Here is a 14,315-nt window from a genome sequence, read left to right on the forward strand (position 1 = left end):
AGGATTTTGGAAGCAACACGAATGGTGTAGATTTAGGAACATCTTAGAATAATCACATGAAACTGCGCAGCATCATAAAGAGATTGCGTTTTAGAATGTGAACTTCTTGTCGTTGTTTTTGCAAAATCGAAGGTTTTAATTAAATTAGGATGTCTGGTTTATCTCAAGCATGTTTGAGATGATGTTTTAGCTATATATGCACATGACTTAACTACATGAAAGGCAAGTTGCTTCTGATTAAATCATTTCCCAGCTATATGCAACTGGATCTCTGGGTTTTCATTTCCTCTTTCCCTTCACAATTAAACCAATGTTTAATTAACTTCCTATGTTCGTCAACATGGTTCTGCAACAATTGTTGTTTTTAGCAAAGCACACAAAAAATGCTTATATCCTGCTGTTAAACTTATTTGCAAAATTATGGAAGGCTCGTGAGTGGTTTCATATTTGTGATAAAGGTTAGAAATGTGGAGAATGTTGATATTAACTGATGATTTTTAAGATTTTTAGGAGGTGGGGAAGTCTGGAAAAGTTTGTGTTCTAAGCTTTGCTTTTGATACTTGCAATCATGTGCTTTACTGATAAGCAATGGAACTGTAATGTTCTTTATATATAACTATGGGCATAGAACATGAGTATTAACTGAAAAACTGGAGTGCTAAAATCCATTGCCCAACCAGACAACAACTAGAGACATTCAATTGGCTTTGACATATAGAGGTAAATCTTATAATGGTTGCGACTGTTTTACTGACGCTGTTCTCTGAATTTTCTAACATTTCCGTTTGGATCTCTTAAAATATTGAAAACATTTTCTAACCACTGAGTTCCTATAAAATAATTTTTATTTTAGAATAAAACCCATTGGCAAAATCCATCTCTCTCCTAATTCATGAGCCCATGAATTTCTTACCCCAGTTGTGTTTATTGCCCATCTTTGAATCCATAGAAAGACATAGTTGATACATTCCATTGTCTGTATGTGTGCAGATAGCATTTTGCAATTTTTTGGGGGGGACAGGCAATTTATTGTTTTCAAACCTATTTCTGCTGTGGATTCTAAGAAGGGATATTTTCATGCCCTACTTTCATCCAAGGGATTTTTTTCCTTCTCTTGTTGGACATGTGAATAGCATGTCGGCCTCTCATTGACTGTGGAAAAGGAAGACAACTCAACTCTTCAGCATCTGCTCACCAGAGCAATCTGCCTGGGTCTTCTTTTTAATATGCTGCTTTGACAAGTACCATATTTTCTGAAAAGCTGCTTTCTTGTCTTTGGACTTTGAAGATGGTACATCTGTTTTCTAATTGTGCTTCTCTCTGTATGATAGGTAATATACTAATGCCAAAAAAGAGAGAGATGACTCCACTCTTTCCAAGCTTTGAATGATGTGGCTTTATATACATAGCTAAGTGGCGTATCCACTCGTGAAAAGGAGGCACTGGGAAGCTTGGCGGAAGCCAAAATTATTAAAGAAAAGTACCAGGCTGTTGGGAACCTGCCCCCAAAACAGTCCAGTGAACTGTGAGCAAGCTCAGTGACCATGGAATCCTGACAGTTGAGAGGGGAGGACCAAAGCAACATGTCTGTGTTCATTTTAATATGCCAATCTCACTATTCCGACAAACAGTGGTGCTATATGGGCAAAGGCTGTAGAATGTCTGTTTTCCATGTACAGTGGTACCTCGGGTTACAGACGCTTCAGGTTACAGACTCCGCTAACCCAGAAATAGTGCCTCAGGTTAAGAACTTTGCTTCAGGATGAGAACAGAAATCGTGTGGCGGCAGCGGGAGGCCCCATTAGCTAAAGTGGTACCTCAGGTTAAGAACAGTTTCAGGTTAAGAACGGATCTCCAGAACGAATTAAGTTCTTAACCTGAGGTACCACTGTACAGGGTCCAAGTCAAGAAACTGTCAGAGTTTGAGGACACATTCCAGCCAGGCAAAAACCCTTAAGCAGGGTGCAAAGCAAGACCAGTAAGAGAGGTGGCTGAGCCAACAGCCAGAGAGACCCAGAGGGCCACATTTGGCCCCCAGAGCTGAGGTTCCCCCTTCAAGGTCTAGAAAAAAAGATTAGAGTTGAGGAGAATTTCCCATACCCTCCAAACTTTCTCTGATGGAATAGGGATGTTCATCATCATCATCATCATCATCATCATCATCATAATATCCCACCCATCTGACTGGGTTGTCCAGCCGCTCTGGGTGGCTTCCAACACATATAAAAACATAGTAAACCTATACAGTGTTAGCTCGGTTTAAGAACTTAATTCGTTCTGGAGGTCCGTTCTTAACCTGAAACTGTTCCTAACCTGAGGTACCACTTTAGCTAATGGAGCCTCCCGCTGCAGTTGCACTGCTGCCGTGCGATTTCTGTTCTCATCCTGAAGCAAAGTTCTTGACCTGAGGTACTATTTCTGGGTTAGCGAAGTCTGTAACCTGAAGCGTCTGTAACCTGAGGTACCACTGTACAGGGCTGCCATCAGATGTCTTTCTAAAGGTTGTAGAGTTACTTATCTCTTTGGCTCAGGGGTCACATAACTCCATACCCTCCAACATTCTGGGATCAAATTAAAAACTGGGATGGCTTCTGTAAATCTAGGATGTCCCTGGAAAATAGAGACACTTTAAAGGGTCTGATTTCCACCCTTAGGTAAATGTAGAAGCATTTCAGCTCCCTGGTTGGGCTGGCTGAGGGGGGTGAAATACAAAGGTTCTCAGCAAGCAATGCCTATTTTAAGTACACAGCATTGTTCCCTGGGGGATCTTGAACAGATCTGTTTTGCGAAGGTGGTTAGGGCTGCGGAAGAGGGGAAGATCCCAGCATTTCCTACTGTTGCTTTTTGATTCAGCTCCTCAGATGGTAATAAACAGTGGGGAATCTTGGTGTTGCAGACAAGGGCCCTTGCAGCTGCCAACAGCATTGTAAACATTGTGGTGTTCCGAACTTCAGCTGGCAGCTGTTCTCTCCTCCATCTGCCGATATTAGCTCAGCACCGGTGGGCGGGGGACTGCGGGAAGACATTGGCCACTGTGGTTACTTCCCTTCTTGAAGAAGCATCTCATTAGAGAGAATTTGCGTGCCAGAGTATAACAAAGGTCAGGATCAAATCTCTACACGGCCATGCCGCATGAACAGAGTTCAAGGACACCTCCCAACCAGGAGGAAAACTTGAGGGTACAAAGCGGGACTAGTGAAGAGTGTGGCTTAAGAGGGTGTGTAGCCTATATTATTCATTTGCCACATTTAGACCCATTGCTCTTTAGCCCCAAAAAATAAGTCCCAGAGTGGCTTACAAAAATAAGACAAGTAAGAAGAAACCTGCCCTCTGGTTTACCATCTAAAAAGATTTGGCACGCAAGGAAAACGCGAGGAGGAGGGAGGAGGAAAAGGCAGTCTCAGGCACAAGTTCTTAACATTGCAGTCCTCATAAAACAGTTAAGAGCAGCGACTACAGTGGTACCTTGGGTTACAGACGCTTCAGGTTACAGACTCCGCCAACCCAGAAATAGTACCTCGGGTTAAGAACTTTGCTTCAGGATGAGAGCAGAAATCGTGCTCCGGCGGCGTGGCAGCAGCAGGAGGCCCCATTAGCTAAAGTGGTACCTCAGGTTAAGAACAATTTCAGGTTAAGAACGGACCCCCAGAACGAATTAAGTTCTTAACCCGAGGTGCCACTGTACTTGCAGGTGTCAGTGGTGGTTCTTGGGGTGTCTTGCCCTTGGTAAACAGTGCCTCCTCCAGGAGTACAAGAGGTGGCAATGTCCAGGTCAGGAGGACAGAGCAGCTCCTGCCAAAATGACTGAGCCTTATGCTGCCAAAGTCACAATAATACAATACCAATTTATTGACATTATCACTATATAAAGATAAAGATAAATAAAGATAAAGAGCCACCATTTTGCCATCTATACAATAGGCAGCTGAATCTTTTATCTGGGGTTGGGGGATCCATCAGGGTCTCTTCCCCACTGTCTGTTTTGTTTAGCTTTTAAGAAAAGAGAGATAAAATGCTGAAAGATCTGCTATTAGCTTATGTGTATAATTTATTTGTGTGGATTTTTTTCTAGAAACTCCTATACACAGAGCTGGCATCTGACCAATTCTATTTTTGATCCAAATGGCTGCAGAAGCTCATGTTTATTGCCCTTCAGCAGAGGAGTGTCAGCTAAATTCATCTTTGCACACCCATTTTGGCCGTCCACTTCCTCTTGAGCAGGAAGTCCCCCATCAGGGGGATTTTTTTTGAGCCTTCCACCTATTCATAGTGTTGGGAAAGGACACACCCAGGCCTGCCAAAACACCTCCTAGATGCAAAATCATTCTCTGAAGTTCCCAGTTGGGAACATAAACTCCATAAAACTACCACAGGAATCAGAGGAACTGTCTCTGACTCTTCTCACCATGCCTCCCACCCTGCTACCTTCCATTTCCATTTCCATTACTCATTCTTGTTTTCCTTCAGGTCCTCAACTATGGTATGTGGCCAAACTAGGCCAGTCCAGGGATAAGAGGCCCTTGGTAAAGTTGCCTCAGGTGCGCCTCTTCCTGCGTCAATGGACCCTGGTGGCCTCACATGGCATCAGCACCAGACAGTGGCCATGCTCTTAGTTGGACCTGGATGGCTAAGAGCCAGAGGCGCTGCCATGCGCTCAAAATTGAGGGGGCCCTGTGTGAACTGTGCGCATAATGTCACTTCTTCGGGAGGAGCCCAGATTGGCATGGCGTGACTTCAGTGGCTGGCTCCTCCTCCTCTCTTGCACTTGGGAGGAGCCAGTCACTGAACCGCTCCACGCTCGGCTCCGCATTCAATCTCCTCTGCCCCCTCAAAATTGAGGAGGCCTGTCCCCCTGTCAGCAGATATTGAGGGGGCCTTGGCCCCATCGAGTTGGCATGCCTGCTAAGAACTGGCTATTCACTTAAGCACTGTCGCCCTGAGGCATTATGGGAAATAAAAATGGCAGCTCCTGGGCCTAGTCGTCCAGCGCTGATTGGAGTACAGTGATACCTCTGGTTGTGGACGGGATCTATTCCAGAGCTCCGGTTGGACCCCAAGGTTTTTGCTACTGGAGGTGCCTGTTCTGCGCATGCGTGTGGTGTGGTAGAGCACTTCTGCGCATGTGCATGTGCATGTGGTGAAACCCGGAAAAATACTTCCGGGTTTGCCACATTCACATCCTGAAGTTTATGTAACCAGGGGGTTATGTAACGCGAGGTACTGTTGTTGTTGTTTAGTCGTTTAGTCGTGTCCAACTCTTCATGATCCCATGGACCAGAGCACACCAGGCACTTCTGTCTTCCACTGCCTCCCGCAGTTTGGTCAAACTCATGTTGCTATCTTCGAGAACACTGTCCAACCATCTCGTCCTCTGGTGTCCCCTTCTCCTTCTGCCCTCAATCTTTCCCAACATCAGGGTCTTTTCCAGGGAGTCTTCTCTTCTCATGCGGTGGCCAAAGTATTGGAGCCTCAGCTTCAGGATCTGTCCTTCCAGTGAGCACTAAGGGCTGATTTCCTTAAGAATGGATAGGTTAGATCTTCTTACAGTCCATGGGACTCTCAAGAGTCTCCTCCAGCACCATAATTCAAAAGCATCAATTCTTCGGCGATCAGCCTTCTTTATTGTCCACTGTAATGCAATTGTGGATGGATATAGCAACAAAAACCAAGTGGTCTCCCCGCCAATTTGTGAGGAACCTGTCATGCCTCGCCCTGACCCAGGGCTATCCACAGAGCCCTCAGAGGACAAAATGGACCCTCTGTTAGTTGAAGACCTTGAAGAGCAGGCAGGGTCACTTGGAAACAGTGCTGAGGAGATCTCTGGTAGGATCCCGTGTTAAGTATAGTGATTTAATTTACTGAAATTGGGAATGCTTAGATGCGTCACTGTGTGTTTAATTCTGGAATGTTCCCCAGTAACTCTCGTGCGATTGGTTGACTCTGGTCACACAGGGAGGTATCTCATGGCATTTTCCATTTTGTTTTGTGTGCAAGCGACTCGGCAGTCATGGCTGCATCTCTGTGAACACTGAAGAAGAGACAAATGTTAGATAATTCTCTAAATGCAGTAGAGGAGAGGAGGGCTAATGTTTCTGTGTGAATCTACGTGACAGAAGGAAGTACAGGAGTTGATGTTCTCCCAAAGAAGCAGTAAGGAGAAGTCTTCTGGAAGGAGAAAGTGGAAACCTCTCAGAAGGAACTGCAAAGGGCCTGGCTGGGTAATGGACAGACGGTTGAGTACAGGTACTGGAAAGAGAGAAAAACACAGTTTGTTTGAATGTTTAAAGAAGATGCTGTAATCTTCAACTAAGATAAACTTAAGCCCATGCTTGGATCAGCATGTGAATGTAAATACCTTGCATATATTCTCTTTTAGCTATACGTTCTGCACTTTTGAATATTTTAACAAGTGTTGGAACATTGTTTTAATTTCAAGAAAAGAGTCAGTACAGTGGTACCTCGGGTTACATACGCTTCAGGTTACATATGCTTCAGGTTACAGACTCCACTAACCCAGAAATAGTACCTCAGGTTAAGAACTTTGCTTCAGGTTGAGAACAGAAATGGTGCTCCAGCGGTGCGGCAGCAGCAGGAGGCCCCATTGGCTAAAGTGGTGCTTCAGGTTAAGAACAGTTTCAGGTTAAGAACAGACCTCCGGAACAAATTAAGTACTTAACCCGAGGTACCACTGTATTGCACATGATGTTGGCTTCCTAGCGGCAGTTTCAGCAGTCAGTGCTTTGTATAATTATTTGCCCTTCCTATGACTATCGAAAGCAGAATGAATTATACCGTTCTGCAGAATTTGCATAATAAATATAATTCATAAGGAATTCTTACCTTGGCACCGGCTTTTGCATCTTTCAAAGTTCAAAGGGCATGTCTTGATTTAAATTGTGTCTGCGCACTGTGATTTCTATGTAGGCTCCAGAACAACATCAAAGTATGAGTGCAGATCTGGAGTTCTGCTTTTCCTTTTTATCGGCCAACTTGGCCCTCTGTTCCAGTTCCCACCCGTGTGATACAATTCCTGGAAAAATTGCCCTTGCATCAAATACTTGACACAAAATCAGCAAACAGCTGAGAAAGCCAGCGTTCTGTGCTTCTGGGACACTTGCTGAGGTTTGGCACTGCACCGATATGACTAAAATGTAGCTAACTGGGTTCCCCTCTGGAGTCTGGCCTGAGAAGTTTGCAGAGAGAGAGAGAGAGAGAGGCAGTTGTGAGTCATCTTTGGACAAGTGGCAAGGAAACTCACAAGCCTGACTTAGCACGAGATCTTGGTGAAATTACTAATATTCAAATTATTAGCATCAATATCATAATATTAGTAATTTCATATAGCCACTGTTCAGACTATTTGCAACAGGGGGTTCTCAGGACCCCAGAGAGCTCCCTTATCTCAGGGTTCACCTGACGGGTCTCTAATACCCAAAGGGAGTAGTGATCCATCATTGCTGAGAGTTGTTAGGAGACCCCATTCCTCTTTTTTGTTGTTTAGTCGTTTAGTCGTGTCCGACTCTTTGTGACCCCATGGACCAGAGCACGCCAGGCACTTCTGTCTTCCACTGCCTCCTGAAGTTTAGTCAAACTCATGCTGGTAGCTTCGAGAACACTGTCCAACCATCTCGTCCTCTGTCGTCCCCTTCTCCTTGGGCCCTCCATCTTTCCCAACATCAGGGTCTTTTCCAAGGAGTCTTCTCTTCTCATGAGGTGGCCAAAGTATTGGAGCCTCAGCTTCAGGATCTGTCCTTCCAGTGAGCACTCAGGGCTGATGTAATGGTTGTAGCGGATTACTTGTGCGTAAATGGCTTTCAGATTAGTTAGATCGCTAGACCAACCATGCTCAGGCTGGCAGCTCGTCCTCCGTGACCTGTTAGTCACTTGCAGAATCCGTCAGTGGGCGTCTCTTGAACCTTTTCCAGCAGAAAAGCTGTTTGACGCCAAGTCTCCTCCTACTTTCCCTGCGTGGAACTCGTCTGCGCAAGTAAGGGGAAGGCAGGGGCGTGCCTGCGCTCTCTCCACTAGTTTCTGGTGAAGGGTCTCGGAGACCTGCCTCCAATTCCTCCAACTCCCCCTCTTCTCTATTGGTGTTACGCTGAATTCCTTCCCCCCTGCTGGTTGCCTCTCCGGCATCGCTCTGGAGCCCTGCCTCCGCCTCTTGCTCCGATGTCAGTTCCCTGACATCCACCTCCCTCCCAGGACCCCCTCCACCCTCGGCCCGACCCTGTGACGTATCCTTGTCCCCCTCTTCAGCCGACGATGCAGGGAACCCCCAAAAGGAGCTGCCGTCGTCATCCGAGGACTCAAACCCCGCTTCCCACCCGCTCCGATTTCTTCGTGCGGGACGGGCTTCCCAGTCCGATTCCTCCTCTCCTGACGATTCTCCCCCTTCCCCTTCGGAAGCTGGAAAACCCACGAAATCCTCCTCCTCATCGGTGGTGCCAAATTGCTCCTCCCAGAATCTCTCCAAGGGTTTGGGCTTCCTCGGGTACCTGTTGTGGAACTCTTCCACCAGATATCCATCATCTATTTCCCCTGCTGGCACCCATGTGTTTTCTGACTCGGGTTCCCCCTCCCAAGCTACTAGGTACTCCACCTGCCTCCCCCACCAGCGCGAATCCAGTATCTCCATTACCTGGGGGTGGTGTTCCCTCTCTTCCAGTTGTGGGTGTGTGAGCCCTTCTCCCCCTTCCCCCCGGATCCTCCACTCCCCTCTGTACGGTGAGAGCAGTGACCTATGAAACACCGGGTGGATTTTCATGTTGTCTGGCAACTTGAGCCGGAATGCCACCGGGTTCACTTGGTGTGTCACCTCAAATGGCCCCAGCCGTTTTGGCCTCAGTTTCTTACATCCTCCCTTGAAGGGTAAGCCTTGGGTGGATAACCACACCCGGTCCCCCACCCTTATGGTCTCCCCTTCCCGGCAACGTTTGTCTGCTTGTTTCTTGTATGCCTCCTTGGCCCTTTCCAGATTCATCTTAAGCTGCTGGTGCAGGGCCTCCATTTCTTCCATGAACTGTTCTGCTGCGGGCACGCTCCACCCTTCCTCCCCCCTCCCGGGAAAGGCCCTGGGGTGACACTCTGGAGTCCCTACCAGAGAGGAATGGCAAACCAAGCTGTTATAGACTACACCTGAATTGCAAAACTGAATGGAAAGCTCAGGGACCAAGAAGACAAAAACTTCAAGAAAGAATGGGGGAAATGTATAATTTACTTAAGAGACCACTGCAAGCAGATGAAAACAACAGGATTTTAATCTCACTTGTAATGTAACAAATACTATGGACAATATAGATAGATATAAAATACAGATTATGAAACAATATGCGGTTGAAACCATTGACAATAGGCCCCATGGAGGGGATGGGGGGGGAGTCTTGGGATTCAGAGAAATCTCTTTATATGGATATGTATTTGGTTTTGTTATAAACTTATATCTGTAAAATGAAATAAAAACAATTAAAAAAACAAAACTCCAGAAGCTAGTACCAGGAATTCTAAGCCTTTTGGTGCTGGGAATTGCAAGCCTGCCCTCACAGTCGCTTTGAGTTTAGGATTGCAGCAAGGCAAAATAATTCCTTATTCAAAGCTCCATGGGAGCACTCAGACGTGGAGAATATTGTGCCAGGATTTATCCACACTTACCTTTCCTCTGCTCCTTCCAGGTACAGTCTGCAATTTATGTTAAGTTGTGGGTTGACATAGCAGACGACACAGCGATTTCTCCAAGTAGCTCTTTATTTTGTAAGCTGGAATAGAACTGACTGCAAACAGCTCAGCCGGCCTGCTTTTATAGGCAGCCGGCTGTCAACATTGTCCCAAAAGATACCGCTCAAAAGTGCCTGACGTGAACTGCGGTCCGTTGTCAGAGACAAGGACATCAGGACACCCATGCGTTGCAAACAGGCCTCGCAGCACCCGGATGATGGCTTCGGTAGTGGTGGAGGGCATCAGGGCGACCTCCAGCCATTTGGAATAGGCGTCCACCACTACCATAAAGGTCCGGCCGTGAAAGGGGCCAGCCAGATCGATGTGCACCCTCGACCAGGGTGTCTTTGGTGTCTCCCAGGTGTGTCCCTTAGCTGCCGGTGGTGCAGGCCTCGACTCTTGGCACGCTTGACAGGCGGACACCCAGGCAGTGATGGCATCGTCCATATTAGGCCACCAGACGTAACACCGAGCCAACGCCTTCATTTTGACAATTCCCGGGTGGCCAATGTGCAGAGCCTCCAGGACGCGCTGACGGAGTCCCTGGGGAATCACGACACGGTCTCCCCACAGCAGACAGCCGCGATGAGCTGAGAGTTCATGTTGTCTGGTTGCGAAGGGCTGGAACTCCGATGCAAAAGGCCCTTGTGGCCACCCCCTCCACACCCAGTTGAGCACCCGGCTGATGGTGCGATCCTGGGCAGACGCGGAGGCCACAGTGGCAGCCGATACAGGCACTGCCGGAAGATCCTCAATCAGAAGGAGCGATGAAGCTGGAGCCAGGTCTTCCACAAATGCTGGAAGAGGGCAACGGCTGAGGGCGTCGGCATGGCCCATCGATTTCCCGGGGCAATGGATGAGCCGGTAGTGGTAGGCAGCCAGGAAAACAGTCCATCGCAGCATGCGTGGCGAGAGGACCGGTGGAGTTGGACGATCACCGGCGAGGAGACCCAGGAGTGGCTTGTGGTCAGTGATGAGGTCAAAAGTCCTGCCATAGAGGTATTCATGGAACCTCTTCACTCCAGCCACAAGTGCCAGTGCCTCCTTGTCGAGCTGGCTGTAATTCCGTTCCGTCGGAGATAGCGTCCTGGAAAAGTAGGCGAGCGGTGCTTCTCTTCCGTCTGGAAAACAGTGACTAAGGACAGCACCGATGCCAAAAGGTGAGGCGTCGCAGGCAAGGACCAGCGGCCTGGATTCACTGTACTGTACCAGCACACTGTCTGATGAAAGGAGAGCCTTGACCGCGTTGAAGGCCGCCGTCTCCCGATGACCCCAGGCCCAAGGCGTCTTTGTGCTAAGGAGTCGGTGAAGAGGCTCAGCCACTGTGGCTTTGTGGGGCAGGAACATGTTATAAAAGTTCAGCAGCCCCAGGAACGCCTGCAACTCCGTCTTGTTCTTTGGGGTGGGGGCCTGCTGGATAGCGCGGATCTTGGATGTGGTCGGGTGAAGGCCGGAGGCATCGATAAGATAGCCCAGGAACTCTACCTGTGGAACGGCGATCTGGCACTTTTCCCTCTTTACCTTGAGCCCAGCCTCTTGGAACCTGGTCAGCACGGCACGGAGGCGCTCGAACAGCTGCTGGTGTGAGTCTGCAGACACCAAGACGTCATCAAAATGTGGTACCACGCCCGGAAGCCCTTGCAGGAGACGCTCCATAAGGCTTTGGAAGATGCCAGGAGCCACACTCACCCCGAACTGCAACCGGCAGCAACGGAATGCCCTCCGGTGGGTGACGATCGTCTGGGCTTCAGCAGTGGCATCATCGACGGGCAGTTGTTGATAGGCTTGGGCAAGGTCCAGCTTAGCGAAGACCTTACCCTCACCCAGGGAATGCAGCAGGTGTTGGACAAGAGGAACCGGATAAGCGTGCTGCTGAAGTGCCTTGTTGATCGTGCACTTGTAGTCAGCGCAGATTCTCACTGACCCATCTGGCTTGACAGGCGTGACGATGGGGGTTTCCCACTTGGCGTGGTCAACCGGCTCCAAAACTCCTTGGGCGATCAGTTTGTCCAGTTGTTCGTCCACCTTAGCCTTGAGAGCAAAGGGAACCCGGCGTGGCTTTAGCTTGATGGGGGCGACTTGTGGATCAAGGCTAAAGGAGATGGGCGTACCTGTATATTGCCCCAAGGTGCCGTCGAAAACCTCGGCAAAGTCTTTGACCAGACCCTCAGTCTCTGCGTTAGAGATGCAGTAGATGCCGGTGACTTCCAGGCCGAGGGCATCAAACCAGTCTAGCCCTAGGAGGCTTGGCCGCTGACCTTCGACCACCACCAACCGGAGCAGGCCCGAAAAATCCTTGAAGGCAATCCGGAACCGGCCAACGCCTACCACGGGAATGTCGTTTCCCTGGTAGTCTCTCAGGTGTACGCGGTGAGAGTCGAGTTGCCTTTTGGACACTCTGGGTACCAGTCTTTTGATGGTGCTCCATGACACGATGGACAGGGCAGACCCGGTGTCGATCTCCATGTCACATGGAGCTCCTTCAATGAGCACCGTGACATTCAGCTTGCGTCGCGTAGGCGAGTCGGTTTGGCCAATCGTGGTTCCAGACGGGCAGCGGCAGTTGGTGAGAGCAAAACAACTTTCCTTGGCAGACTGGAGTGAAGACTTGGACTTGCGAGTCGATGAAGGGGGGGTGTCAGACGGAGCCGATCGGCAGACCTTAGTGATGTGGCCCCTTCTGGAACACTTCCTACAGATGGCGTCTCTGAATCGACACTTGGCACGGGAATGGTTGCCTCCACAGCCGGCACATTCCGGTTGGCCCTTGGACTTCTGTTGGAACTTCCTGCGCTCCCACTTTGTCTGGTGCACGTCATCGTCTTCACTGGAGGATGCCTCATCACTGCTGGCCTCTTCATGATGCACCGGAACTGGCTCCCTAGCAAGACGCGGGCTGCTGGACTTGCGGATCTCCTGGGCGGAGCGTTCAGCAGCTTCTGAGGCCACAGCCTCCTCAATGGCTTTCTGTAGCGTGAGGTCTGGCTTGGCGAGGAGACGCCGTTGCAGATGGATGTCCCGGACCCCGCAGACGATTCGATCCATCAGGGCATCGTCTAAGTCTCGGAACTCACAGTGCATTGCAGCCTGTCGCAGGGCGGTGGTGTAGTTGTTGATTGACTCCCCCTCTGCCTGGTTCCAGTGGTAGAACGCATGGCGGGCAGCAATCTTGGACGGCTTTGGTGCGTAGTGGTTGCGGAGCTTCTCTTGGATCGTGTCCCATGGTGTTGCCTGGACTGCTTCAGGCGCAACCAATGCTCGGGCCGTCTCAAACACCTCAGGCCCACAGAGGCTGAGGAATAGGCCCCGCTTCCGATCCTTTGATACTGCTGTCAGCTCGTTGGCTTGAAGGTAGCAGTCGAACCGAGCGAGGTAGGAGTCCCATGATTCAGAGGCTGGCGCAAACGGCGGTAGAGGCACAAGTGAAGCCATGATTCCGATGCCGGCGTGAAGGGCGATGGATGGAACACAGTGCTCTTAGCCAGAACAGTCAGCTCTGAATTGGTTCTGTCCAGTGATTTCGCTCAGTGATTTCGCTCTGTGATTCAGCTCAGTGATTCAGCTCAGTTCAGAGGCTGGCCGCATCTGGCTGTGCTCTGATGTCCATCGATCCCATCCTCGTCGCCAGTGTTAAGTTGTGGGTTGACATAGCAGACGACACAGCGATTTCTCCAAGTAGCTCTTTATTTTGTAAGCTGGAATCGAACTCACTGCAAACAGCTCAGCCGGCCTGCTTTTATAGGCAGCCGGCTGTCAACATTGTAGCAACAACAGCCCAGCGTTTCCCGCCTAAAATAACTGACGTGGACCTGAGTGAAAAAGCTCTGTGTCTGAGTGCCCTTTTATTTATTTTTCTCCAGAGCTTTTCCCGCAAAGGTGGTTAGGGCTGCAGAAGAGGGGGAAATGCCAGCAGTTCCTACTTTTGTAGAGGTTTTAATTGAGGGCTTTAATGAATTGATGGGGGCAGCGGACAGTAGTGTATGGGAGAGAGAGAAAAGGGAGGAAGAGGATTGTGGACTAAGGGCCGGATTAAGGTTTGATGAGGCCCTAAGCCATGGGTAGGCAAACTAAGGCCTGGGGGCCAGATCCGGCAAAATCGCCTTCTAAATCCAGCCTGCGGACAGTCCGGGAATCAGTTTTTACATGAGTAGAATGTGTCCTTTTATTTAAAATGCATCTCTGGGTTATTTGTGGGGCCTGCCTAGTGTTTTTACATGAGTAGAATGTGTGCTTTTATTTAAAATGCATCTCTGGATTATTTGTGGGGCATAGGAATTTGTTCATCCCCCCCCCCGAATCTAGTCCAGCCCCCCACAAGGTCTGAGGAACAGTGGACCGGCCCCCCTGCTGAAAAAGTTTGCTGACCCTTGCCCTAAGCTACTGAAAGTAATGGGGCCCTTTATATGTCCAGGTGTCCTTTGTCAACAACAAATTGTTGCTGTTTTTGTGTTGAATATACGCTATATGGTACCGTATTTTTCGCCCTATAGGACACACTTTTTCCCCTCCAAAAATGAAGGGGAAATCTGTGTGCGTCCTATGGGGTGAATGCAAGCTTTCACTGAAGCTTGGAGAGCGAGAGGGGTCGGTGCGCACCGACCCCT

The 14,315-nt window shown here is 49.1% G+C and overlaps 1 protein-coding gene across 1 annotated transcript in view; it reads right to left on the reverse strand.

Moving 5' to 3' along the window:
- Positions 1-6,189: 6,189 nt before the first annotated feature.
- LOC307202704 (uncharacterized protein) overlaps positions 6,190-14,315 on the reverse strand; it is a gene marked incomplete at its 3' end in the record, with an annotated part of 41,243 nt that continues 33,117 nt past the window's right edge. The window contains exons 2-3 of the mRNA XM_079952872.1: positions 11,854-13,533; positions 6,190-6,246 (exon numbers count right to left, since the gene is read on the reverse strand). Of these exons, the coding sequence (XP_079808998.1) occupies positions 6,190-6,246; positions 11,854-13,143 (1,347 nt within the window). The 5' untranslated portion in view covers positions 13,144-13,533. The remainder of the gene's footprint in view (positions 6,247-11,853; positions 13,534-14,315) is intronic.

This window comes from Podarcis cretensis, assembly GCF_951804945.1.
Source record: "Podarcis cretensis genome assembly, chromosome: 14".
NCBI lineage: Eukaryota > Metazoa > Chordata > Lepidosauria > Squamata > Lacertidae > Podarcis > Podarcis cretensis.